This window comes from Setaria italica, chromosome IX (genome assembly GCF_000263155.2).
Source record: "Setaria italica strain Yugu1 chromosome IX, Setaria_italica_v2.0, whole genome shotgun sequence".
Lineage (NCBI taxonomy): Eukaryota > Viridiplantae > Streptophyta > Magnoliopsida > Poales > Poaceae > Setaria > Setaria italica.
In genome coordinates this window covers 41,221,167-41,247,987 of record NC_028458.1, presented here as the reverse complement: position 1 = coordinate 41,247,987, position 26,821 = coordinate 41,221,167, and the positions used below count along the sequence as shown (strand labels likewise).

Below are 26,821 nucleotides of genomic sequence, written 5' to 3'. Positions count from 1 at the left end.
AACTGAATGTGCATTGTCATCCCTATCATCTTCCACAACTTCAATACCAAGATATTTAGAAATAACAGGTCTAAGCTTTTGCATGGCTGAAACATTAAATGATGCATTGTCCAAAGTAACAGCAAAAACTTTTTCAGTCAAACAATAGTCATCAAGCACGGATGCAACATGATCAGCAATATTTTGACCATTGTGTGAACAATCAATCAGCCTAAGACCAAGCACTCTCTTCTCTAGTTGCCAATCAGAGTTTATGTAGTGAGCAACAACACTAAGGTAGTCCTCTTTGGCATTACCAGACCAAATATCAGAGGTTAGACACACACAATTAACACCAGCAGATTTCACAATCTCAACAAGCTTAGCCTTGCAATCATTGAAGTATTTTAGCATGTCTCTAGTGGTGGTTTGCCTAGATACTGCAACAAATTTAGGATTATGAGCAGTTCTAATGTAATCTTCAAATGCATAAGATTCACCCAAAGAGACAGGAACATCAAGCCTAGCAAGCAGTCTAACAAGTTGAGTACGAGCAACTATAGGACAATACTCCCAATTACGAATACTACCATCATGATTAAAAGAGATTTGTGACTTAGACATGTGAGTTTTCTCATGCCTTCTAGGGCATTTATCCCTGTGGCGGTGAGGTGACCAGTGCCACCACTAGAGCGCCCAGAGTACTCCTTAGAGCAATGGATGCATTTAGCTCCATACCTCACCTTCTTACCATTCACCATTTTGAATAGCTTCTTGAAATCAAGCCACACGGCCAAGGTAGAGGGGCGTGAGCACTTACCGTTGTTCTCTTCCCCGTCCCTGTCCACTTCTTGGTCATCGCAGGGCTCGAGGACGATGGAAGCTTGATCCACACGGCCGAAGAGCTCCGCGGCGTCCTCGCACATGTCATCCTCGTCATCATCTCCAGCCAACCCACAAAGCCGCCTCTCTTGGTTCGACCCACCCTCAACCATCTCGTCCTCGTTGGATCCGGCCATCATCACACGCCTGCGTCCCGTTTCCTCAACGGCTACACAAAAACAAGAGTTAGGGTTAGGGATAAGGGATCGATTGAGCAAGGGTTAGGGTTAGGGTTTCCTACCTTGATAGCCGGAGCACCAGAGTCGCCGGCGACATTGACGAAGCCCAGATCCAGCGAGACTGACTACGGATCCAACGAGTTCTAATACGGATCCGGCGAGATCGACGCGGGGCCGAGACCTGACAAGGCCGACACGGAGATGATGAGAAGGGCAACGCGAAGCGAGAATGCGAGATCAAGAATAGGTGATAGGAGTATACATGGCCGTGCCGTGTGCAAGTGCCGGCGGAGGCCACCGGAGGGGGAGGAGAAGGCCAGAAGAGAGGGGATTCGGGGAGAGAGACAGAGAGTCGCTCTGCAGAGGAGAGAGCTGAGAGCCAAAGAGAGAGGAAAGAGAGCGAAGAGAGAGAGAGAGAGGGAGGGAGGAGCGGCACAAATGAGCTAGGGTTAGGGATGGGGGGTGCGGGTGCTGCGGCCTTGCTTATATACGCGCCCCCGCCAACGGTCGGATGGAGCGGGGGAGGAGGATCCGACGGCTGATAGCCGTTTGAGCCGTGCCTTATGCGGGCCGGTCCATTAAACGTGTCGTGCCCGTGCCGGCACTACGGGCTGAATAGGTGGTCCAGACACGGCACTAACGCCGTGCCGTGCCTGGCACTGGCACGATGGCTCACAGGCCGGGCCGTTGCCGGGCCGTGCTTCTTCGTGTCGTGCTCGGACCGGCCCGTCGTGTTAGTGCCAAATGGAAATCTATAGGTCCTCGTCCAGCTCCACCACCGTCGGGATCACCCCGAGATCTGAGATCTCGGAACAAGGTGGCCACCGCGCCAGGGTGGCCACCGCGTCGCGCATAGCTTAGGACTGCAGGAGCTCGTGCTGAGGATCACCACCGCGTGCTGAGAAGTCAGCTTCGTCACCCCGTCCATTGGTCAGCAGCAGGTCAGGCGATCTTCTTCAGTGAAAGAACTGAAGAGAAAAATGCTTTGAGTAGTAGTTGTGCCTTGCTTAGAATTGGTGGAGAGAGGCTGCTTGGTTTATATAGGCGCGGGCATGTGCATTGGCAAGAGAGGTTTGTGAAGCGATGCGAGACCGGCCAAAGGTGATAGGGGAGTGCCTGGATATGATAATGGCCAAGGCCACTTTCTTATGCACCACGCATCGGTTAATATAAGTGTGGAATGTGGAATATTTGGACATGGCAACAGCATTATAGCAGTGGTGCAGGACTGCAGGAACCTGATATGGGGTTGGGGTCTTGCTTTTTGTGCGGTTCTCTGCTATCCCATTCGACATGTCCCAAGAGATTGTTGGTCATCTAGCCAAAAGCAAAATGCGAGTGCGATGCCACGGCCATTTGCAGCGTCGAAAAAAATATATTAGTATTTGTTATGCCACGGCCACACAAATAAAGATATCGAAATAGAATTTTGCCAATACTTCTTGTTGGAATCTGTTAGCTCGAGCCACAAGCCCACAACAAGAGCATATCCGCAAGTACATCCCAGTGACCGGAGTACAGCTTAGTTACTCTGCGCCTCTGCCCAGTCGTGTCACTCCAGGCACCTGCCGGCCATCCCGGCCACGTTATTCCCTGTAATCTCGCCGGCGCGAGCGAAGGACGTGAGCTTGGTCCGCTCCTGCTCGTACACGACCGCCCCGTAACCCGCCATGATCCCGCTGGCGTCGGCCGCGTCGAGGAAGAGCCTGTAGTTCATCCCGTCCACGATCTGCACGTGGGCGCTCGTGACCTTACCGAAGCGCAGTCCGTCGTTGGCCCGCCTGGCGTGCTCCGCCACCGCCCAGCTGCCGAGCTCCCCGATGTGGGGGTCGCCTGTGTCCTTGACCGGCCTCCACCCACAGCGGGGCACGCCCGTCGCCGCTGCCGGTGCGCGGGGGTTGGACTTGTCGACGATGTCGAGGATTCGCTGCTGCAGCGTGCAGTCCAGTGACGTCGCAGTTTTTCTCTGTTTTTTTTTGGATAAAGGCGACCTCGTGGGTTGACAGAACCTATAGTAGATAATAGAGGATAATATGGTATCTAAATAGATATTGAAGGAGAAATAATTATGATGAGGTAATTATTATATAAAGATATTGGTGATAGTGTGATATCTAAATAGATATTGAAGGAGAAGGAATAATCATGAAGCAATTATACAATGATCTTAGCCTATAATGGGATCAAATACTTTTACATATGGTTCTCGTGTTCTTCGCGCCCAAACTATTAGTTTCTACACGCCACGCTAGAATTCTTCGACCATTGCACTCTTGTGTGAGCAGCGATGCTCCATCAAGCAGCACTGCAGCAGCAATGCACCCAGCAGACGTCCGCAATGGCGAAGGAAACAATAACCGGTCACGAGCGCCTACCTAAGTGGCGGCATTGTAGATAGCCTAACGATTGATCGATTAGGGCCATGACTGGATGATCTTCCTCGACATCCCATCGCCCTTGCCGCCATCTTACAATGAGTACTACCATAATCTCACCAGCTAGAATCCTCAATGCGTGGAGAGTCTGCTCGTGATTTTTATGAGTTCAAAAATTTAAAAGAGTTATTGTGAAATAATACCAATCAAATCAATTGCTAAAAGCAATCAAATCCTCCAATCCATTGGTTTTGATATCTTCTAAAAATTGGACTAGAGCAACTCCAAGAGTTTTCCAAATTTTTTTTTTCCCAAAACGAGGTATTGGGAGCAATACTAAAAAAAAATTCTCTGAAAAACATGTCAGCCCACACCAAAACGCTAAAAATTATCTCCCAATTATTCGAAAAAGGTCATGTCATCGTAATTCTTATCAGAATAAGTATCAAAGGAATGGCAACTCGTGGAACACGGACGGGCGGAAGAACCAGCTCCCCGCCGAGACCACCACGCAGTCGAACTCACAGGCACGCGCCGCCCACCCGGCGTCCGGCTCGTCGAGCTTCCTGGCGAGCGAGCGCATCTGGTTCCTGGAGAGCGAGTCGCCGACGAACGCCATGGACCGGCCCCTCGCCGCGCGCAGGAACCGCGCCGGGTCGAGGCGGGCAGCTCGCACCCGGCGGGGCGTCACCGCCACCGGACGAACCCGAGGTCGTGCCTGCGGTGCCGCAGGCAGTCGTAGTGGCCGTGGATCACGAGGCAGGTCTCGGCAGTGCCGCAAGCTGATCTATATGACGGGAGATGAGATGCAATGCAGATGCAGATGTCAGCAACGGACGGCTTGCATGCTTGGAGAGGTGGTGCGCCTCCAGGGCCTCCCACTTGCCGAAGTGCTTGCCACACAGTGGCAGCTGAGCCCGCCGAAGCCCTTGCCGGCGCCGGCCTTGGTAGTGTCCTCGCAGGACGCACGGTGGCCGACCGCCATGGAGCCGTTCCGCTCCAGCAGCACGTTCGGGGACCTCGGCGGCGCTGCACGCCGCCGCCCCGCATAGAGCCACTATACGGCAGTCCGTGGCCGGCCCACGCGGGACCCGGCGTGCCGGGGCGGAGCGTGCCGCGTGCCAACCAAGGACGACACGATGCCGCCATCAAGTCTCCCGCCGCCGTCGACGTCATGTGCGGCGGCAGTCCCGACGGCGCCGAGCCCCCCGCATCCGTCGGCGGCGGAGCCTTCCACGCCGCCGCCACCGACGCGGCCTTCTCCTCCTCAGCTCGCGTAGCAGCACCAGCTCCGGGAGCAGCAGCTGCTGCGCTCCCGCGCCGCCTCCTCTCGCCCCACCGCCCCGCTGCTCGCCCCACCGGCGCCGCCGCCCCGCTGCTCGCCTTGCCGGCGGGGCGAGGGTGCCGGCGCTGCTGCCCCTCGCCCCGCCGGCGCCGGCGCCGCTGCAAGCACGGGAAGGCGCCGCACAGGAAGCTCGGGAAAGAACGCGCGGGCGGATTGGGGGAGACCGGCCAACGCGAATATACGCGGGATGAGAATGTTTTTTTCGCGTCGCTAATTTTTTGTGAGTTTTAGGTGGATGGTTGAAGTTTTTTTTCTCTTCTTTTTTCCTAAAATATATATTAGGAATAAGATTAGCAGTTTTTTGAAGTGGCTCTAATAGTATAAGGACGAAGAGAGTCCCATTCTACGATCGATAGCTTCAGTAGAAGGGTGCGAACTGATCTCGGCACATTTGTTCGTATGACGACAGTTTCCAACTCTGCATTTGGAATATATACCAGACACTTGATCAAATCAAATCGAAACCCTAAACTCTTTCATTGAACCTTATAATCCCAAAGATGTGCAATACAGCACTTCATTTCTTACACCGCTGGTGATCGCAGCTCTTGATTAAGATTAAGCCTAATCTAAATCCATGCAATTAACCAGGAACCGGCCCACACGACGTGCCGCCGCCATATCAGTTCGCCGGCTCGAACGCCAGCAGCTGCCGCGTCTTGGTCCACTCCTGCTCGTACACCGCCGCCCCGTACGTCGCGCTCTTCCCGGCGCCGTCCGTGGCCTCGATGACCAGCTTGTAGTTCATCCCGGACACGACCATCTCCTCGCCGCTCACCACCTTGCCGAAGCGCAGCCCGTCGTTGGCCTGCTTGACGTGCTCCGACACCGCCCAGCCGCCGAGCTCCTGGATGTGGGGGTCGCTCACGTCCTTGATCGGCTTCCACGCGCCGACGATCTGAGGCGCCACGCGCGCTGCTGCGGTGGGGGCGACGGAGCACAGCCCGAGTACTGCGGCGGCGACGATCAGCGCGGAGATGGCCTTCATGGTCAAGAGATCTCTCGTTTCTTAGAAAGGTTTGAGATCGAGTTGGTTCGACAATGACTTGGTGTTGGTGTTGGCAGGGTAGGAGGGGTAGAGTGGACCTTAAATACACGCAAGATGTCAGCAGGGTGAAGACCCAACAAGATGCTTCTCAGAACAATTTTGGCAGTCTTTCAATTCTTGCTAAACTTACTTATTATCATCCTTTAATTTTACCGTCATTTCATTATAGGTTCTATGGCATATATTTAAGTACTCAATTCACTGGAATAAAAATATTACTACTCAATTTATTCATTGGTTATTCGTTGCTAAAACAGTTGGGCAGCATTTATAGTAGCTAGTTAACGGTAGCCCTTTAGTATATGGCTGGCTTTTTATATACTAGTTGATTTTCTAGCAGTACTTCCAAAGTTAACAAATATCTCCAATGAATAATTTAACTTTAGCAATAATTTATCAATTTCAGTTGATATTACCATTTATGACAGTCCTAAAACTATACACGCCATTCCCCTCTCAAAATCGATGGGACAATTCCTCAATTTGCCATCCAAGAAATTTGCAATCTCTTATTTGTCATCATTTTGTTAATGACACATGGGACCCCTTTTGTCATTGAAGGGGGCAAATTTGGGATTGTGAAAATTTCCAATGGCAAGAAAAGAGAATTATTCCAAATTTGAGATCTAGAGCTTTAAGCTTTTGTTATCGGAACTAGGAATCAAATTCTTTCAACTCGAGGCATTTATGTTGATTTGACTTCTTTTTTTGGAGATTCAAGGAGAGATACGTCAAGTGATAAAACTTACTGTTTGGGAACTTCAAATTGAGACAAAACAAATCAAGTTCTGAAACTTGCGGGGAAGTAGAAGACTCACATTAGATATTTTTCAATTCCAGAACTGCATTTTATTTTTTACCTGGATGCCTTTGGATCCAAATTATTTTTATTTGGATGTACCGATTGCAATGGTTCTTTTCTTGATGTTGTCATTGTCTTAACTATCCACCATGATGGGATTTTATCGTTTGCACTGAGTGAATCTCGAACGTTGCAAGAAACGCGAGGCAATAATGTTGCAATGGGAATTTTCCTCATGATACCGAATAAGCACTATGAGTTATTTCTATACATGCCTGTTGATGTCGCAAACGTCGCTGAAGTTGTTTTTTGCATTGCGACTGGCCGTCACAGCATCCAACAGGGATATTTCCATCAAATGTCGTTGTGCATTTTTTTTTCTTAACTGTGCAGTGTGGGAATTTACATAGAACTGTGTGTATAGAAAAAAAAATTCTAACAAAAGCGGTATGCCTAGTGGAATATATTAATTGTGTAGAAACTTCTCCAAATAAATCTTGATAGTCGTTACACAGCAAGTGACATGAATATACAGGGTCTTTGGTTCGAGGAATGGAATGAGCCACTTTTCTCACCCTGTTTATTCTTGTTTGGTTTATGCAATGGAATTGGTTGATATTGATACATCAATACAATACCTCATTTCTTGTATGCACATACCTATAGTAAAAATATTTGGACGGGATGAACTCATAAAAAAGGCCTCTTCATAAAACTGCTGTTACATTTCAGTTTTAATTGTAACAAATTCGATTCATTTATGTTCCTCATAAATTAGTTATTATGTTTTGGTTTCATCGATAAAGGGAGCATGAGTTTTTTTTCCCCTTCTGTACTAACCCGTTTCAGTTTGCAATCGAGATTTGTCTCCCCCTTTGAGCTATGGCGACATGTCCCGTACCCCCATTTGACGAAACACGGTGGATCATCCGAATTCGCCGGATATTTGATGAGGAGATCGAGCTCAGCGAGGATCAGCCCATCTGCGTATTTGACGTCCCCAAACCTCTGCTGGTCACTAAACCTGCAGCTTACATCCCTCAATTGGTGGCCCTTGGCCCTTACCACCATTGCCGCGAAGAACTCGGTGACATGGAGAGGTACAAGCTCTCGGCGGCAAAGAGAGCTCAAAGCCACCTCCCAGGCACGGACTTTCAACAGCTTGTTGACGCCTTTACAAAACTAGAGCATCTAATTCGTGCTCACTATCACAGGTCAGTTTTTTCTTTTCTTTTTTTGGAGGGCACGGGTCAGTTATACATATCTGCATTAATTTCGTACTTGAAGGAGTTCTGTTTTTCTTCATTCTTTAGGCATCTCAATCTGAGCAATGAGACTCTGGGATGGATGATGGCGATTGACGTGTCCTTCCTCCTCGAGTTCCTGCAGACTTTCAGCACGAACAATAACCAGAGGGCAACACTGCAGAGGATCCCCTCCAGGATGTCGCATTTGGTCGATTCCTCTCGCAGAACATCCTCACACAGCATGCTGCTACGTGACATTGTAATGCTAGAAAACCAGATCCCTCTCATTCTGCTCCTGAAGGCGCTTGAGACCCGGTGCTCGTCGGCGCAGCCTGCGCAGTCTGTGCTGAGCTCCATGCTGATCGGGTTCTTTCAGGAGGTTTCCACGTTCAGAGGAATTGGCTGCCCACGCACCGACATCAACCGGCACGCCCACCTGCTAGATTTCCTGTACTCAAACATGGTGCCCAGATATGCTGATGCCGCAACGGGAGAAGCTGGAGATGAGTCATGCCACAGACACGATTACAGGAAGAGGACACTGAACTCAGTCATGGAGTTGCTTGTCAAGCGCGGCTCACAGATCATGTCAGTGATAATCGATTTCATGGTGAGGTTCCTTCTGAAGTTTATAGCCAGCCTTCCCTGCCTCTCGATCCTCGGAGAGCCCATCGAGCAGCTGACACAGCAAGCGTCTGAACCCAGAGGTGGCGCATCAGATGTTCAGAACAAGAACACATCGCCCCTGTTCGAAGAGATCGCGGTGCCGTCTGTAACCGAGCTGGCCTACACCGGCGTCAGGTTCTGCCCGACGGTCGGCGACCTATCCACCGTCGACTTCTGCCCGGCGACGGCGACGCTGCACCTGCCGGTGATCGGCGTCGACGTCAACAGCGAGGTCCTCCTGCGGAACCTGGTGGCGTACGAGGCGTCGGTGGCCGCCGGGCCGCTGGCCCTGGCGCGGTACGTGGAGCTGATGAACGGCATCATCGACACCGAGGAGGACGCCAGGTTGCTGAGGGAGTGCGGCGTCATCCTGAACCACCTTAAGAGCGACCGGGAGGTGGCCGAGCTCTGGAACGGCATGACGAGGTCGGTGAGGCTGACGAGGGTGCCGGCGCTGGACAGGGTGATCGACGAACTCAACAGGCACCACGGCGGGTGCTGGAAGGTGAGGGTCCGGGCGTTCGTGAGGGCGCGCGTCCTGGGCTCGAGGGAGCTGCTCGCCTGCGTCGCGTTGGTTGTGCTGGTGCTCTTCGTCGGCCTCCAAGCGTTCTGCGTCGTTCGTGGCTGCGTCCCTGTCTCGTACGGGATGCCCAGCAGAAAAATTGGTGCCTGACGAATTTCAGCGTGCAACACAGAAGCTATGGTGTCCCGTGTCCGGCCATGCCATTCGCGCCAACGAGATCCGATGCCTGGTGTATGCACACGGCTTCAAGTTCTTTTTTTCTTTTTGCCACCTGGAACGATGTAACATGACTTGAAACTTGCTTCATGAACTCGAAGCTTAAAATCCTGGAGTATGCTTGAAACTCTGTCATAATTTCGATTCAAAAGGATACATTTACTGATTTAAATTAGCTACTCTGGTAGTGTCATAATTCAAAAATTACACTGCGATTTCTTTTTTAAAAAGGAATCACACTGCAATTTCATAGAAATATTAACAATGCAAAAATGTCTTGGACAAACTATCAAATAGCGCAACGAATAACTCCATTAGAAATTAGGGCTAGGCCGCTGCCATTGGTAGCATCTAAATTTGAATTCACCAGAAAGTTTTGTTACTTTTCGGACATTACTTTTTTTTTATCAATGATATAGGAGCATGTGTATATCTTTTTTGGTAAAATGTTATAACATAAGACAATATGAGGGGGGAAAATTCAGAAGTGAATAGTATATAGGAGCATGCGTGTGTTTCCTTTTTAAAAAATGCTACCAAAAAAGATTCGCCAAAATATTTAGTAACATCTAAAACGAAATACGGTAAGACCATCCGGTAGGGCCCAAGTGGACATGGAGAGGCCCACAGACCAGATGAGCTAAGCATAGCGATAATGTAATTTGCACACTAATGGGTTTGCATTATTAAATGGCATCATGTTCTCATGTAAATAAAATTGAGGCTCAGTAACAAGACGAATCTCCTTATTTTCCTGTGGGCGGCCATATTCGGATGATTTTGGACAGACTTGTTACGTAGCGTTACTCGAATAAGGACACATATCTGAAATTTTCATTTTAAGAGCAGAAAAATCCATAGGGTGTGGTTACATATGAATTCTGTATGAACCTGTGGAGTATTATTTTTTTTGGCTTTAGAAACACAATAGCAATTCAATTTTCAACAAGAGGGCGGCCTTTACAATTTCAATTTCAATTCAGTCCAACAGGAATAGAATTCTAGTATACCTTAGTTCAGTTGTTCAAAAGACGTCCTATGTGCAAAAAAAAAAATGCCGAGGGAAAAATAAAAAAGTCAAAAAGGGAAAAGAAAATCCACGGGTAGAAAGAAAAAGGGATGAAAAAATAAAACAAAAGAAGGCCTCAACTCAAATAGCCAGAGCACGGGCAGGCGGGCCCCTTCGTGGCTTCGTCCTCCTCCGGTCGCCCCCCACCTTTGCGGCCCTCCAAAACCCTAGCAAAACCACTGCCGCCAAATCCCCATTCCCTCCACTCCGCTTCCCTCCCAAATCTCGAACCCCAAATCGAAGCTATGAGCCTATGACGCGCCAGTGCTCACCTACCCCACGTTGATTGGAAGAACCGCTCCAATTTTGATTTTTGAAGTCGCCCTTCCAGTCCAATCTCACCTAACCAATTATTCCTCCAAAAAAAAAAAAATTCAAAAAAGTATTCGCCCCCCGCTGGCACCCCGTCCGCACTACAAATCCCGCCAGCATGCGCTCCATTTGCGCCATGAGATCCCTCCTCGCCGCTGCCGCTGCCGCCTCCGCCCCCACAGTCCTCCGCGCCGGCGCTTTCCCACTGCTGCCGCCGCTCCTCTCTCTACCTTTACGCCGGGGTCGTGCCGCCAGAAATATGCTGGGCGCGGCGAGGACGGTCTCTGCGGCGGCCCAGTCACGACTCGGCGGTGGTGCGGCGATGGATGTTCGGGCGGCCCAATCCGGCGAGATCCACGTTATCGTCGGCCCCATGTTCGCCGGCAAGACCACCGCGCTCCTCCGCCGGGTTCAGGCCGAGGCCGGCAGTGGAAGGTACGAAACGCCGGCGACGCCGCGCATCTGCCTGTGAGCTTGCTTGTTTCGCTGACTGTAAGGGCCCGCCTGCCAGTGATCCCCTTTCTTTCCCAAGTTCTGGCTAATTGAAGACATAGTCAAAGGTTTGTCTACGGGGAAAAAAATATTTGTTGAATAATATAGTTGATGCCCAGCTGTTGCTGCTAATGAACTTGCGTTTGTCAATGTCTTGCTCTGGAAGCTGTGTATTTGTCATGGCCTTCACTGTCCAGTGATGACATGGTTCATAATCTTTGCGCATGTTGTACAAACAATAGCATAGACTCAACTAGTCAACAAGAGTGTAGTTTAAGAAGAACTACCGTTACAAATGAGCTTCTTGCCTTCTTGAATAGGCTAAGACCTCTTCTGTTTTCTGGTCTCCCAAATTTCAGGTGCTTGTTCTGCAAATGCCTGGGCCTGTTGAAACTGGAAGCTAGCTAGCTAGTTTGATCATTCTCTGGGCAGTTCTAGAAAAGTTTGATATGATGTCATGCTGTGGATTCCCTGCTACTGTGTTGAAAATTATGATCAGACATGTAATTCTTAATTTATATGACATACATGTGGAAAAAACTGAAATTTGGTTTCCTCATCTTGGACTAAAATTTATATGACTGCTTCTTCATCTTGGACTAAAATTGTTGGTTTCCTTGACTGCTTCTTTATCTTGGATTAAAATTGTTTCTTTCTGACCTTTTCACTCTTAGGACTGTGGTGCTCATAAAGTCTGACAAAGATAACCGCTATGGATTGGATTCTGTTGTCACTCATGACGGTACAAAGATGGCGTGCTGGGCCTTATCAGAGCTGTCAAGTTTCCATGACAAATTGGGAATGGAGGCCTATGATAAGGTTCAGTCAAACACATTGTCTCTTAATTTGCATGCCTATATCCTATACTATGAACTCTACTGCCATGCATATATTTTGAATAATTCAGATTGATGCTTCAAGCTGTATTTCTTAGTGTCCATTGGTCTTATTTTCTTGAAGCCGAGTTTGTGAGAATCTTGACAGTAAATTAAGCTGGTGGTTCCTGTGAGAGTATGGTAAACATTTATTTGGAGTCATTCACAAGTTAAAACACAAGCAAGTTCTTTAGCGGCCAACCAAGAAGAACATCTAGCAGACATACTATCATTTGACATAATATCCTCAAATTTAGTGCTCTCAGGACTCAGGAGACAGCCTGCAGTTATACAAATTTGATGATTTTTGAGAAATGCAATTATTTCCTTACTGGTTTAAGCATTCATTTGCGTGTCTTTGCTTGCTTGCTATTGGTGATCTAATATAAGTTTGTTTTTGTTCTCAGTAAAGTATACTAGTTTCAGACTTTTAGTGCCTCAAAGTAGTATTTTATTGAAATTGAAAAACCTTCTGATGATTTATATCTCCAGCTTGGGCACATTACAGGCCCGTACAGCACATGCCGCACAGGTGCATAGCCCCCACAAAGATCAGCCCCCCCAAAATTTACTTAGTGTGCTCTTAGCAGTTAATTGAATAACTTTAGGTGAGATTATGAAGTAAAGCAGCACATCAGCAGCATTTACTCCATCATAATCCTGGTACCTGGCTTTCTTCACCACACCAACCTTTCTTCTGCTCTCACCACCCCATGTTTCTCTTGCTCTCCCTCTTTGCTCAACCCTCAGTTTTCATCTTCAAAAAGGAATACCACATTTCTTTGTTTAGAGTTTTGTTGACCATTGTTCTGTGGCCTCCTTTTTCTTAAAAGCTATCTGAGCTAATGCTTCTGTGTATACGAGCATGTGCCCCACACAAATTTGGACAGATGTTGAACACTTTCTCTGTAGCCATATGCATAAGATGTTGTGAAATTATGAGAAACATTGCACCTAGGTTGAATTTAGGCTTGCAAAAGTTGTGCCTTTGTAGATAAATCCATGGCTTTAAATGGTTGCTGCCTGGTCCCCTAGGTGGTGCCTTTATGCCATTGTACTGTCCATGGCCTACTCGTTCCTAGCCATCTTGATTGTTCATTACATGCTAAGTGCCAACTTGTCAGCCAGTTGCAGGATATTTTTGCACTCATCATGTGTCTAAAAAGCAGAGTTTCTGTAAGAAAAAGAAAAATATGTTCATGCTTCAATAGTGGCACATGTAGCAATTTCAGACTAATGAGTGTCATATATTGAAGTCAAAGCTAAAGTCCTATCTGGTGAGCTGTGTTAAGGTGTGGCATGTTATCAGTTTCCTTTCTATGTTTTCTTTCCAGGTGAAGCTTTAGGTTTGTCAGGTGAGTTGGCCATTTTGTAATTGCCTTAGTTTTTATTCTATTGCAAATTTGAGTTATCTGTAGTATTCCAGATGAAAAAGAAACTAGTTCATTTGTTGTCAAAAGTGCATTTGGTTTGTAAGTTTTTTTAATTACCAAATATAGCTATAAAGCTAATGTTCAGATTGTGGTTATCCAAAATGATATACATTTATAATGAGAGTCGGCAATTCATTAACCTGTTAACTGTGATCGTACAAACACAATAATAAAAATGTTAGTATCTATACTCCTGAATGGTTTCAGCTATAATATGTTTGTAGGAAGTGTAGGGAGCTATAATATTAAGGTGTTATTTTTGTGTGGTAATTTTTATTATAAATTTCCTGTGTAATCTAAATATTCAAATTTAGGGAACCCCATAAGCTTGGTCAATTTAGGGGTGCGGTGGCCTCTGGGTGGTGCTCTCCATGCGTATTGGAGCTTTTTAGATATTCATGAAACAAAATGTTTAATATCTCAAATCACAAAGATATAAGAAAAGGAAGTATTCGAGAAAAAAAGTAAGAAAAAGAAGAAGCTGGCTAGGAGGAACAAAAATTAACCTTAACAGTTTCAAGGCACCAAAAATTGAAATTGATTCTTGGTTCAGTTCGTTGTTAGGGTTAGTGTCTCAAGCAGAATCCCTGTAGCAGGCTAACTATGGTTGACAGTGTAATCCTAGAAGGAAACAAACTATTTTGCTGCATTGAGTTACCTTTGTCTGGACTCAAAGGTCATGATACATTCAGTATTTGAGATACCTAATGAGCACTCGCAGTGTTTTATTGATGTGGGATATGGCCTGAAAGATGTTTCACTGAGATACACAGCCATGTGTCTTGTTGAGATCTTAGCTGTTGGTCTTACTGCGCACATGGCATGGGTGCATGGCTATGGAAATAGGTTCTTTTGTTCTCTATGCAATCTGTAAGTTACTGAAATTGGTTTGTGCAGGTAGATGTTATAGGTATTGATGAAGCCCAGTTCTTTGACGATCTTTATGATTTCTGCTGCAAAGCTGCAGACCGTGATGGAAAAATTGTAGTTGTTGCAGGGCTAGATGGTGACTACAAAAGGTACTTTCTGAGTTTTGAGTCATTAAATTTGATTTGGCCAGATTATCTAGGCTATAGATAGATACCCAGATAATCATTAATGGTTTGGGTGCAAAATATTTTCAGATTGAATATTGTGGCACCATTTGATTTGATGATTGTGGTCTTGGTAGGAAAAAGTTCGGCTCAGTTCTGGATGTTGTTCCCCTGGCTGACTCGGTCACCAAGCTAACAGCACGGTGTGAGCTGTGTGGTCGCCGGGCGTTCTTCACATTGAGGAAGACACAGGAAACTAAGACCGAACTGATTGGAGGAGCTGATGTTTATATGCCCGTGTGTAGACATCACTACTTGGATGGGCAGGTTGTTATTGAGGCCACAAGGGTTGTACTGGGCCTTGACCGATCCACCGTGACGGCTCAAGCTCTGAAATAGGGTCAATACATGATACTCGGCATCTGCGTGGAAGTATGCGTTGTGTAACAATTAATCATTATATCGGTTCACTCCCATCTGTACTCTATTTGGCATCTGTCCAAAGTGTCATAGTTGGTGAAAAGCTAATGGCATCGAGATGCAAACAGTTGCGAGGGATGCTCGAGGACTGTGTCCCACAAAACACAGTTGAGCAGATTGTAAATATTAAGCAGTTTGGATAAACATTTCTCTCTTCTACTTCAATAGACTGCAATTGGAATTGTGCCAACATGCTAGTAATCAGGTATTCAGAATTGCTATTTCGCTACGGTGTTTATACTCATTTTGCGAGGACTACAGCATATCCCTTGCAAAAATATAATATGGATTAGCTTAACACTGCCCTGGCCTAGAGGTCCGCATTCAGATTCAGAGGCAGAGCTGCATCGGTCTGGTCTGCGCTTCCCATGCGCTTGACAAATACTCAGTGGAGACGACGAATCTCCCGAGGCAGAGCTGCCGCTCTGTTTCATGGCGGTCAATGCGGCCTTGGCTGACGCTGCTGCAGATCAAGAAAGACGGCAGGTGGTTTCCCCGTGCGGCAGCGGCCGGGCGCCTTCGGGCCTTTTTATCCGTTAATGCTAAAATTGATAAAATTTAGCAAGCTAAAATTTACCCGTTTGGAGATAGCTGAGTGGAGCTAAAGTTCATGAAATTGAGGTAAGCTATAAAGTTTAGTTCTCCCATTAGACCTCCTATTTGACCAGGCTAGTGCTAAAGCACTTTCACCTAGCCATATGATCGAAACAGGCCACGTCATCATCACCAACAGGTGACGCCACTTCTGGAACTCAAGGACAATGGAGGTGAGGTGAGGCGCATCGATACAAATCCGTTCCTAAATCTTAGTAGTAATCTATACAAAGGTCAGGTTCAGACGTTCAGTACCCTACCAAATGAACGGGCTAGCCGGCTAGGGTTCCTGGAAAAGCCTCGAGAAGTCAAGCACTGAATCTACTTTAATTTCTCTCCACGCAAGCACTGAATCTACTTTAATTTCTCTCTCCAACTGTTACATCAACTAAATTATGATGGATGGGTCCAAAAAAATAGAAAATTATTTACCTCCTTGTTTTGCTCACAGCCTTCTTAGAAAATTACAAGAGCAGCAGCACCCGATCTTGAATCAGTTCTTCTCTCTCTTCTTGAATCGGCATTCTCCCGTCACTGAACCTTGTTTAGTCCTCCCAAATTCTCAACTTTGACACTATGCAAAAAGCAGATTCTTCATCATATCAAATTTGCCGTACATGCATGGAGTACTAAACGTAGACGAAATCAAAAACTAATTGCACAGTTTTGTTGTACTTTGCGAGAAGAATCTTTTGAGCCTAATTAGTCAATGTTTGTATAATAATTCACAAATACAAACGAAATGCTACAGTTGCATATTTATGACAAAATGCAAACTTTGCCACACCCAAGTTCCCAACTAAACAGGTCCTGAATCGATTCATCAAAATGCCACGTTGGTCCATGCACCGGCCACTAGAGAAACACTTAGCACTACCGGCGTCTGCAGTGTCCGGAAAACAGGTAGTACAAGTACAAGCAAAGCTAGAAGCCTAGAACAGGGTATCCTATTTGTTTGGACGCAGTTATCCTCTTGGTTCAACCTACAACCGTTACCATCAATTACTTCGGTGAGATCCTTGTTCAGCTGGTGGAAGAAGTGCAGAACCGAATGAAACAGAAGAACTTTTACACAAGAGTACATTCAGGCTCCAGAAATGTAGAGATTAATTGATCAAAGAAGATGTTAAGCAATACAAGATGGCGACGCGCATGGTAAGACACTTGGACTGGTTGGCGCATAGTATGCAAAGTAGTCTCGTAATCCTAGACTTTGACATTATTATACATGGTTGCTTAGAGAAATATAGTAACATTCTTCTTCTCTCAATTCTCCCCCACATCATAAATAATCCTATATTGAAAGGGGCGTCTCTTCCTTCCGACCTCATTTCGTTTTATCGAAACTGTTTCGCCAACTACCTTTACCCTTTTGTCAATAAATGCAGTACCGACTACCGAAACAAAGATCCGTCTCTGTCTATCATTTTCCTTGCAGCAGCAGATGATGACGGACGACAAGAGGTGCCACACTGTTGCTAGGCTGCTAGGTGCTAGCATACTCACACCACACCACACTAATGATTCCTTAGATTTTAAGGGCTTGTTTTCTTCCACCTTGCTAAACTTTAGATGCTAAAGTTTAGCAACTTTGAGCTGCTAAACTACAAAATATTTTTGCTAAAACTTGCTAAAGTTGAGTTGCTAAAGTTTAGCACTTTAGCAAGTTTTTGGTTGCTAAAACTTGCTAAAAGGTGGGCTGGACAACATATACCCCTCATTTATTGCTTGTCTTCTCCCTCCTGCGCACCTTTAATAAGGGTAGATAGGTCCTTTTACAGCTCATTAAATGTCTTTTAGCAAGAGTATCCAAACAACTTTGCTAAAGTTTAGCAACTAAAGTTTAGCAACTTTTAGCAACTAAAGTTTAGCAAGGTGGAAGAAAACAGACCCTAAGAATCTCACGGTGGAACACCAATCTAGAGCCTAGCTTTGCTTTCCCTCGAGGAATTACATTCTCATCCGAAAAACACACTCATCGTCCTGTCTCCCCGCGCCAAGTGGAGCTTTCCTGATTTTCTCCGGCGGGTGATGCTGATGCGGCAACGCAGCTTGGGTACCAGGAGTGCCGTCGTGTCGCTCGCAGGGTCTTGTGGATGAAGCCATGGCGTGGGCCAAGGCAGAGTTCCACTTCCACCGAGCGCGCCCACGGTTTCCATGGACCCCATGGCGTATTGTTCATTCGGTGTTAGGTGTAACTACTGCAACGCACTCGATCGCTGGGGTAAACAACAGTCATAAATTGGCACCTTTCTGTGCCGGACTCGGAGGTGCACATGCAGGCAGAGCAATGGAGGCTCGTAACTACGACAAGGTCGTCAACAGGGATGAGATCACGGACGCCACCGCGTCCGCGTTCGCCGACGGCGGCCAGATCCCGGAGAAGTACATCCGGACCGAGGAGGTCCTCGACGGCGTCGTCGTCGGCGACGATGAGAGCTACGAGCTGCCGGTCGTCGACATGGCCAGGCTTCTTGATCCGGAGTCGTCGGCGCTGGAGATTGCGAAGCTCGGCGACGCTTGCAGGAACTGGGGGTTCTTCCAGGTTCAATCGGTTCCTTCTGTTCCGTTCTCCCGTTTCTGTATGTCCAATTCAACTAGCCGGGTTGGCCTATTGACGAGTTCTTCCTATACATATGATGCTTTTTGTGTAGCTGACAAACCATGGAGCTGACGAAGGAGTGGTGCAGCGGATGAAGGACAGTACTGTGCAGTTCTTCAGCACGCCGCTGGAGAGCAAGAAGAAAGTGGCAGTCCGAGAGAAAGGCTTCGAGGGATTCGGGCACCACTACAGCAGAGCATCGAGTGGCCACAAGTTGGACTGGGCAGAGAGCGTGATCCTCATCACGCAGCCACCCCAAGATAGGAAGATGGAGATGTGGCCTACGAACCCACCCACATTCAGGGAGGCGCTTGAGGTTTACTCGGTGGAGATGATCGGTCTCGCGGAGAGGCTCCTGGGTTTCATGGCGGCCGACCTCGGGGTGGAGCGGGCGGCGCTCCTCGACGCCTTCACCGGGCGGCGGCAGAGCATGGCGATCCACTACTACCCTCCCTGCCGCCACCGGGAGAAGGTGATGGGCATCACGCCGCACACCGACGGGCTGGGCCTGACGCTGCTGCTGCACGTGGATGACACCCCCGGCCTACAGATCAGGAAGGGCGGGCGGTGGTTCCCGGTGCGGCCGCTGCCGGGCGCCTTCGTCGTCAACGTCGCCGACATCCTCGAGGTCCTCAGCAACGGCGCGTACAGGAGCGTCGAGCACCGGGTGATCCCGGACGCCGAGAGGGCGCGCACCACCGTCGTGATATTCCAGGAGGCGGCCGTCGGGGGGATGGTGGCGCCGCTGTCGGGGCTGGTGGCGGAGGGCGGCGGCGAGGCGCGCTACAAGTCCATCGAGGTCGAGGAGTACATCAAGGGGAACTTCAACGCGCTGATGGAAGGGACACGGTTCATCGACAGCCTCAGGATCTAGAGAGTCTGTGATCTGCCACGCGATGTATACGCGGCCAAGCCGTGAAATTGAAACAGAGAGCCGCTTGCTTCTGTCCTGTAACCGGTTCAATTAATGTACTCTTGGAAGATTAAATTAAATAAAATCCAGATTGCAGAGTAATAGAAAACCATTGTTTTCAGGATTTTTCTGGTAAAAGCATACACAAAGGACGCTGTCCAGGGGTGGTGGATTTAGTTATCATGTTTGTTATGTTCAACGTAGCATGTGCTTCCCTCCGTCCCAAATTATAAGTCGTTATGGATTTTTTAGATCATACCTTTTCCGATGCATCTAGATATAATATATACCAAGGTGTATAGCAAAACCTATAAATCTAAAAAAGCTAAAATGACTTATAATTTGAGACGGAGGCTGGCGGAGATTCTGAGGGCCATAATCAAATGCAACGCCTCCCCAAAACAGAGAACTTCTACTGCAATGGCGAATTTTGTATTCCAGTTCCTCACATGTGATCTTAAGACTAGTTCATTTCTTGAGCCAGCTTTAATTTTGCTGATATATAGTCACAATGGAGATCGGGAGATATAAACCTATTTATTAGAGTTACCTTTACTCATAGAAGTGGTAGATGGATAAAAAGCATCTGATTCTAACAACATGTTATCCTTCCATGGTCCCTTTTTGATTTGGCACGACAAGTAACAATGATTGCAGCCTGCACGCTAGCACTTAGGAGTACTCGTCACTGCAAAAGAGTCGTTGTTAGAAGTCTGTCAACAGGGGAAAACCTCTCAGGTGGAAACTGTGAATGGCGTGCCAAAAAATATTGGTGCAATATTCAATTTTACCTTACAGTAATTATGCATAATCGACAATTCAAAAAAAAAAACATATGCTTCATCGAGCTAAGACTCAAAGCGGAACTTCAACGGCTCCTGCAACAATTGTCATAAAGTTTGACAACCCGAGTTTGCGATCAGGTTCAGTTAACATGTAGTAGCAGAAGTACTAACTGTTACGAATTCACTCAAGCCGGGCAATGTTACATTAGTTTCTCCATGATTAATTCTCCTAAACATATCTTTTCTTTGCAAAATTTTGTTCAAGATACCATTTTTACACGCACAGGTTTGAATAAATTTGTCTATGGTAAACTCAAAGTTCAAAACTGCTAGGTAGGCTCTGTTTTGTTTTGTAGCAATACGTCAAGGTTTTCTGAATTAGTCAAATTTGATTGGCTTAAATGATGCCCATTAGGTTCTCAGCCAAAATTGTGGCCGATCGGATATCTTTCCAACCTAGGATGAACACGACTGGAAATGGTTGGGAAAAACCTCTATCCAATTTCAATGTCATTTTTTTCACCTAGAATCGATTTTGAAATTGAGAAAGCCGGTTAGCATGTTGGGTTAGCATGTTGGTAACGAAACATTTACATCAAAAACATGTTGATAACAGTTGGTAAGAGATAATTAGCATTGTGAATGCATAGCCATGCCACCTTGGCTTCAGCTTTCAAAATGAAAAAAAAGAGAGAAAGGATACAGCATAAGAGTTTCAGTTCGCACTACCTTTTTCAATCCATTCAATATATTGATCCAGCCTCTAAAAAAATACCACACCCGGAACTTCGAATATTATGAAAGTAAAAGCAGAAGGGAAAAAGAAAATAGAAGCAAAAAAATATAAAAAATGAAAACGTGGCTCACACTGAATTTATATATGATAATGAAAATAGATTAAAGTTTAACAAATTAACAAAAAACACAAACATTTCTGAACGGTCACCCCCAAGATTTTGAGCAAATTAAAAATTACCTGCTTACCTCATGATGATGATGTGATGCAGAGCATGGGTGAGGTCAGTGAGAAACAAATTGCGTAATGCACCTCACTGCTTCACTGCATCAGTCGCCACGCATATTGATGCGGGAAGAGGTTAAGGTTGGGCGAGGTAGAGCGACGGGAAACTTGCGTAATGGCAACTAGGCCTCGTTTGTTTTCTCAGACACATCGAATGTTTAGATACTAATTAGAGTATAAATATAGATTAATTATAAAATCAATTGCATAGATGGAGGCTAATTTGCGAGACGAATCTATTAAAACTAATTAGTCCATCATTTGACAATGTGGTGCTACAGTAAACATATACTAATGATGGATTAATTAGGCTTAATAAATTCATCTTAGGAATTAGCCTTCATCTGTGTAATTAGTTTTATAATTAGCTCATGTTTAGTCCTCCTAACTAGCCTCCGAATATTCGATGTGGCATGAATTTTAGTCCGGACTAAAGATCCAAACACCCCTTAATTTCTTGGGTTTTGGATATTCCTCAACTTGAACCATCATAGATTACATAGTCCAAGCTTCTTCCTCAAATTTTTGTTTTTGTCCATAATTTTAAGCTAGCGAACTCATTAACCAACTACCCCTAGCTTACGAAAGTTGGGATGACACAAAAACATGGTGGAAATCCTTAGGAATGAATAAAGGACATTTTTTGGTCCGTGCAAAAGTGTGACTTGTACTTGAAGGAAAATTATTGGACCTAAAAATAGTTTAAAAAAATGTGACACTAGCTCGAGAGAAGCAAGCGACCAATAGGGATTGTCCAACCAGATAGGGTGATACTATAGAGTCTATAGAGACGAAGCGAAAGCAGATATAGGCTGGTGGAATGGAAAGGGATGTTAATCCTGCCGAGGGTGTAACTAATGGAAAATTTCTTGTATTTTTCGTAATCCATGCTTTGGATTACACAGCAGGCCAAAACGAGTGACAACACGTCACTAATAGTTGTTGATGGTTGCCCATTTAAGTAAAAAAGGTTACAGATCACCAAACCAAATATCACCGCAAAATAATTGGCCCTATAAATAGGCTGCCCGGCCTGCATAACAATCGTGCCTTGCTGTGACAAATTTGAGAGGTGCACACAAAGAACAATGGAGGTTGCTAGCGAGAAGATCGTCAACAGGGATGAGATCACGGACACCGCTCTGTCCCTGTTCGCCGGCGACGACTCCATCCACATCCCGGAGAGTTATATCAGAACAGATGAGGTCCTTGCTGACGAAGTCGTCGGCAAGGACGAGGCCTACGAGCTGCCGGTCGTCGACATGGCCAAGCTTCTTGATCCCGATTCCTCGGCCATGGAGACAGAGAAGCTTGGCTCTGCGTGCCGACACTGGGGTTTCTTTCAGGTTTGTTTCTTGCCAGCCGCACTACTCTACCATGTGGTGCAATTTGTTTGTTACCTTTGTACACTACATTTGCAGCTAACGAACCATGGAGTCGACGAAGCAGTGGCACAGCTTATAAAAGACAGTACTGCGGAGTTCTTCAGCTTGCCACTGGACATCAAGAACAGAGTGGCGGTGCTGGGGAAGGGAGCTGGCCTTGAAGGATATGGCCACCACTACAGCAGAGGGCCAGGTGACAAGCTGGACTGGGCAGAGGGCCTAATCCTCATCACCCAGCCAGTCCATGAGAGGAACATGAAACTGTGGCCTACCAACCCACCCACGTTCCGGTCTGTCTCCTATCCATTCGCATTTCATGTTCTTTTCCATGTAGATCGTTTCAGTTTCATACTCCCAATTCAGTCATGTGCTGAGCCCATCGAGGTTGCTTAAACACAATGTTCCGTTGGTTCTAGCGATGCGCTTGCGACGTACTCAGTGGAGATGACGAAGCTCGCGAGGCGTCTGCTGGGCTTCATGGCGGCCGACATCGGGGACGACAAGGGTGAGCTGGTGGAGGCCTTCACCGGGAAGCGGCAGAGCATGGCGATGCACTACTACCCTCCGTGCCGGCACCCGGACAAGGTGATGGGCATCACGCCGCACACCGACGGCCTCGGCCTGACGCTGCTGCTGCACGTCGACGACACGCCGGGCCTGCAGATCAAGAAGGACGGCCGGTGGTACCCGGTGCGGCCGCTGCCGGGAGCCATCCTCATCAACATCGGCGATCTCCTCGACGTCCTCACCAACGGCGCCTACACGAGCGTCGAGCACCGGGTGATCCCGGACGCCGAGAGGGGACGCACCACCGTCGTCTTCGTCGAGGAGGGCACGGTGGGGGAGATGGTGACGCCGCTCCCGGGCCTCCTCAAGGAGCAGGAGCCGCGCTACAAGTCCTTGGATATCGACGACTACATCAAGGGCATCCTCAAGGCGATTCCGGAAGGGACCCGGTTCGCGGACACTCTCAAGATCTAGCATGATGCTTGCATCGATCTGCCTGAGGGTGTCGATCGACGATCGAAAACGGCGCGGGGGTGCTTCGTCCTGCTGTGTCTCGTCTCTCGTATCTAGTTCAGTATGTGCTCGTGGTAAAATAAAAGCACCTGGATCGAGTGTACTGCATGAACCGTCATGTGTGTCAAAGTTTGCTGTCGCTACCTAAAATTCATTATCTTTTGTTACGTGTACATCCGTCTTTAAATATACAATATTTATGATAAACTAATTAGTTCTAAACTAAAATTTACCTATCCTAAATATCATATACTTTCTCCGTTTCAAATTGTAGGCTATAAATATAATTATGCATCTAGACGAACACTATATTTAGGTACATAATAAAAAATATAGATCTAGAAAAATCAAAACAACCTACAATTTGGAACGATGGAGGAAGTATTTAACAATAAAGGGAATGATATGTATTCAGCGAGTATTTTTCTTGTTTGGCCCTCATTTGGTTCGGTACCAAATATATATTAGCTTGCCCTTGATGAATTAGGCAAAGGCATGCAACGTCGGAATGCCCATTCGTGCCTAGTACTCCGGGTAAAATCTGGCTAGTAACAAGTTCGAAGAAGTGACACTTCACTCCTTGATGATACGTCACCTATTCGAGCTTGAAAATGCGAGTGGAATGTGCTTTTTTTCCTTCCAAAAATTGGTGGACTGTGGCTCGGTTGACGCTACCGCATCCTCTTTTGGTAGATTTCAGGGTCAGATAATCCATTAATTTTACCGGCTCGTTTTTGACACAATACGAATGGTTTATTCGTGCTGGCTCATGTGTACCCGACACAGATGAGTCGATATGAATGGATATTTCTTTGACTATATATTGATTAAAATTATAATACTGCAATATTAATATGTGATGGTTCTGAAAAAAATTGCGCGTAAAAAATTATGGATGCTAACTGCATTTAGTATTAGACTATGCAAGAGATAAGACACGGAGCTTAAGGTTCAGTGTGCTTCACTATGTCTTTTTTTGGTCCGACGTGTGCTAAGAGATTAACCTGCAATACTACGGATAAGGAGGTAGGTTTACCCAATCCGATTCCGATCGATTAAAGTACGATTGTTTAATCCTGAAACCAATGATCGCATTCTTCCACCAAACTCGTGGAACAGGAGCCCATTTTTCTATATTCAAAATTTCAAATGTTATATGCAAAGTACTCTGTATATGATAAATTGATGATGATAGGCTCCTTTGCTCTCTAGAGATAGTTTTTGTAAAGGAGGTTGGTGAGTGAGATGACACACTTGCCTATTCAGCTGATCCCACGGCGTATGGCCAGAGTTCGGACTGCAGGAGCACGATCCACAGAGGGAGGGGTGATCAGTTACTCTTTCCGTTACAATTCTTGTTTTAAATTGTAAATTTTTTTAGTTTTTCTAAATTTATAGATATTATTATTCATCTAGACATACACTCGACCTGCAATTTGGAACGGAGAGAGTAACTATTTTGAACTTTATTAGTTGTATATTAGTCTTTACTATGTATTAAGTTTGAATATTGTAAATGCTACCAGTAGTTTTTTTTATGGAAACATAGTTTCATATTGAAATATACTTTTGCTATATTTATATTTTTTTTATAAAAAAATACTAGCTAAAGTTGTATTTTTGGGAGATCCAACGTTTAGAGCATAACAGTAAATCAAAAGTTCAAAAGCTACATCTTGTTAATAGAAACTTGGTATACGTCCTCGGAATTTTTTGGATTTCGTTTAAAGCCATTGTTTAGTTGTAGGCACAAATTTTTTTTTGACGTAATTTTCGCACAGACTTTTTTTTGAGAGGATTTTCGCACAGACAGAATTAGCCCCAAGAGAGAACATCAAGCCCATGTTCCCCAAGGGCCAAGGCCCAAGTACAGTTCTCTTGTTGTGAATGATTTTGCAGAAATATATAGTCGGATAAAAAAATTGTAAAACTAGGCTACTGTCAGCCGGTGATAGGGCCTTATTGCCGGCCCAGGCGGCGGTTGGTGCTGGCCCAGCCGGTGCCAAGGGGTACACCCCTCCACACCACACTTTCAGAAAATTATAACTAATTCATATCAATTCGGATGGAGATAAACTTTATATGAAACTTGTAGATCTTGACAAAATCTACAACTTTGTAGTTAAAACTTTATAGTTACAACATCAAATGAAAAAAGTTTTAACTACAAAGTTGTAGATCTCATCGAGAGCTAATATTTTCATATAAAGTTTATCTCCATTTGAGTTGATATGAATTAGTTATGATTTTTTGAAAATGTGGTGCGGAGAAGTGTACCCCTTGTCGTCGGCTGGATCGGCGGTAAGGCTCTTCTGCAGGCCCAACCGCCGCTTGGACTGGCGATAAGGCCTATCGCCGGCTGGGCCGGCGACAACAGTCTAGTTTTGCAATTTTTTTATTTGATTATATATTTTTGCAAAATGCTAAAATAAAAAATAAAAAAAAGCTCTCTTGTTGTGCTCACCATCCCAACGAGGGGCAGGCACCACGTGAACCCCACGCGTGTGGGCGCTCCGCCGCTCCCTACCTGTTTCGACAGCGCCGCCGCCGTTTCGGTGCTAGCCGCCGCCATCGCCGATTCGCCGGGGATGACGGCCTCCACCAGATTCTGAGGTAAGGGGAAATCTATTCGCACATCATCAATTAGTTCGCTATTGGCTTATTCCCTTCACCATTCAACGGATTACAGAGGTCTCTTCCAAACTACAGGCTGACCACATCCCCACGGCGGCTCCTGGCTCAACGAGGAGGAGGAAGTCCCCGCTAAGAGGTACCCGGCGGCCAGCCTCACGGACGAGCTCCTAGTGGAGATCCTCCGCCGCCTCCCCGTCCGCTCCGTGTGCCACTTCAAGTGCGTCTCCCGATCCTGGCGCAACCTTATCTCCGACCCCGGCCACCGCAAGAAGCTACCCCAGACCCTGGTTGGCTTCTTCTACCAGAGCCTCAGCGGCGAGCGTTTCCCTTGCTTGGCTCACCACTTCACCAACGTCACCGGGAAAGGCATTCCCTTCATCTACCCCTCTTTCTCCTACTTGCCCGTCTACAGCAGCGACGTCGTCCCCTTGGACTGCTGCAATGGCCTCCTCCTGTGCCACTGTTTTCAGTCCGGTCCTGGTGACAGCGACGGGGTGAGGCCGTTCCTCTATGCCGTGTGCAATCCTGCGACCGAGAAGTGGGTGATGTTGCCAGTTGGCAGCTGGGCTAGCGGCGAGGTTCGCACTGCCCGCCTACCCCGCCCTCTCGCCGCATTTCCATGTGATTGAGTATGTGGAAGACGAGAGTGAATACATCACAGGGGTGGATATTTAGGGTCCGTTTGGTTACTTTTGCTTATTTTTAGCACGTGTCACATCAAATGTTTAGATACTAATTAGGAGTATTAAACGTAGACTATTTACAAAACTCATTACACAAGTGGAGGCTAAACGGCCAGACGAATCTATTAAGCCTAATTAATCCATCATTAGCAAATGTTTACTGTAGCAACACATTGTCAAATCATGAACTAATTATTTTTGGCTGCATCCCATAAATCTCATCAAGG

At 46.6% G+C, this 26,821-nt stretch overlaps 5 protein-coding genes across 5 annotated transcripts; 4 read left to right on the top strand and 1 right to left on the bottom strand.

Moving 5' to 3' along the window:
* Nucleotides 1-5,269: 5,269 nt before the first annotated feature.
* LOC101786466 (cysteine proteinase inhibitor 8) lies at nt 5,270-5,783 on the bottom strand. The gene has a single exon (XM_004986818.2). The coding sequence runs from the start codon at nt 5,746-5,748 to the stop codon at nt 5,383-5,385; it is 366 nt and encodes a 121-aa protein (XP_004986875.1). The 5' UTR covers nt 5,749-5,783; the 3' UTR covers nt 5,270-5,382.
* Nucleotides 5,784-7,492: 1,709 nt separating this feature from the next.
* LOC101786061 (putative UPF0481 protein At3g02645) lies at nt 7,493-9,196 on the top strand. Its single transcript, XM_004986817.1, has 2 exons — nt 7,493-7,824; nt 7,924-9,196. The coding sequence occupies exons 1-2, from the start codon at nt 7,493-7,495 to the stop codon at nt 9,194-9,196; spliced, it is 1,605 nt and encodes a 534-aa protein (XP_004986874.1).
* A 1,238-nt stretch (nt 9,197-10,434) lies between these two features.
* On the top strand, nt 10,435-15,147 carry LOC101783511 (thymidine kinase). The gene is made up of 4 exons (XM_004983853.3): nt 10,435-11,078; nt 11,810-11,954; nt 14,341-14,462; nt 14,615-15,147. Exons 1-4 carry the CDS (start codon nt 10,762-10,764, stop codon nt 14,874-14,876), a joined length of 846 nt encoding a protein of 281 aa, XP_004983910.1. The 5' UTR covers nt 10,435-10,761; the 3' UTR covers nt 14,877-15,147.
* Nucleotides 15,148-17,718: 2,571 nt separating this feature from the next.
* Nucleotides 17,719-19,190, top strand: LOC101783105 (protein SRG1). Its single transcript, XM_004983852.4, has 2 exons — nt 17,719-18,096; nt 18,206-19,190. Exons 1-2 carry the CDS (start codon nt 17,842-17,844, stop codon nt 19,025-19,027), a joined length of 1,077 nt encoding a protein of 358 aa, XP_004983909.1. The 5' UTR covers nt 17,719-17,841; the 3' UTR covers nt 19,028-19,190.
* A 2,717-nt stretch (nt 19,191-21,907) lies between these two features.
* On the top strand, nt 21,908-23,450 carry LOC101782684 (S-norcoclaurine synthase 1). The gene is made up of 3 exons (XM_004983851.2): nt 21,908-22,218; nt 22,294-22,547; nt 22,674-23,450. Exons 1-3 carry the CDS (start codon nt 21,961-21,963, stop codon nt 23,236-23,238), a joined length of 1,077 nt encoding a protein of 358 aa, XP_004983908.1. The 5' UTR covers nt 21,908-21,960; the 3' UTR covers nt 23,239-23,450.
* Nucleotides 23,451-26,821: the final 3,371 nt, after the last annotated feature.

What these genes read in the sequence shown, in the direction of transcription:
- LOC101786466 (XM_004986818.2), bottom strand. Translation starts at nt 5,748, where the DNA reads ATGAAGGCCATCTCCGCGCTGATCGTCGCCGCCGCAGTACTCGGGCTG.
- LOC101786061 (XM_004986817.1), top strand. Translation starts at nt 7,493, where the DNA reads ATGGCGACATGTCCCGTACCCCCATTTGACGAAACACGGTGGATCATC. An exon ending in ATTCGTGCTCACTATCACAG is followed by an intron (nt 7,825 to 7,923) that starts GTCAGTTTTTTC and finishes TTCATTCTTTAG; the next exon opens with GCATCTCAATCTGAGCAATG.
- LOC101783511 (XM_004983853.3), top strand. Translation starts at nt 10,762, where the DNA reads ATGCGCTCCATTTGCGCCATGAGATCCCTCCTCGCCGCTGCCGCTGCC. An exon ending in GAATGGAGGCCTATGATAAG is followed by an intron (nt 11,955 to 14,340) that starts GTTCAGTCAAAC and finishes TGGTTTGTGCAG; the next exon opens with GTAGATGTTATAGGTATTGA. An exon ending in CTAGATGGTGACTACAAAAG is followed by an intron (nt 14,463 to 14,614) that starts GTACTTTCTGAG and finishes TGGTCTTGGTAG; the next exon opens with GAAAAAGTTCGGCTCAGTTC.
- LOC101783105 (XM_004983852.4), top strand. Translation starts at nt 17,842, where the DNA reads ATGGAGGCTCGTAACTACGACAAGGTCGTCAACAGGGATGAGATCACG. An exon ending in GGAACTGGGGGTTCTTCCAG is followed by an intron (nt 18,097 to 18,205) that starts GTTCAATCGGTT and finishes CTTTTTGTGTAG; the next exon opens with CTGACAAACCATGGAGCTGA.
- LOC101782684 (XM_004983851.2), top strand. Translation starts at nt 21,961, where the DNA reads ATGGAGGTTGCTAGCGAGAAGATCGTCAACAGGGATGAGATCACGGAC. An exon ending in GACACTGGGGTTTCTTTCAG is followed by an intron (nt 22,219 to 22,293) that starts GTTTGTTTCTTG and finishes CTACATTTGCAG; the next exon opens with CTAACGAACCATGGAGTCGA. An exon ending in ACCAACCCACCCACGTTCCG is followed by an intron (nt 22,548 to 22,673) that starts GTCTGTCTCCTA and finishes CGTTGGTTCTAG; the next exon opens with CGATGCGCTTGCGACGTACT.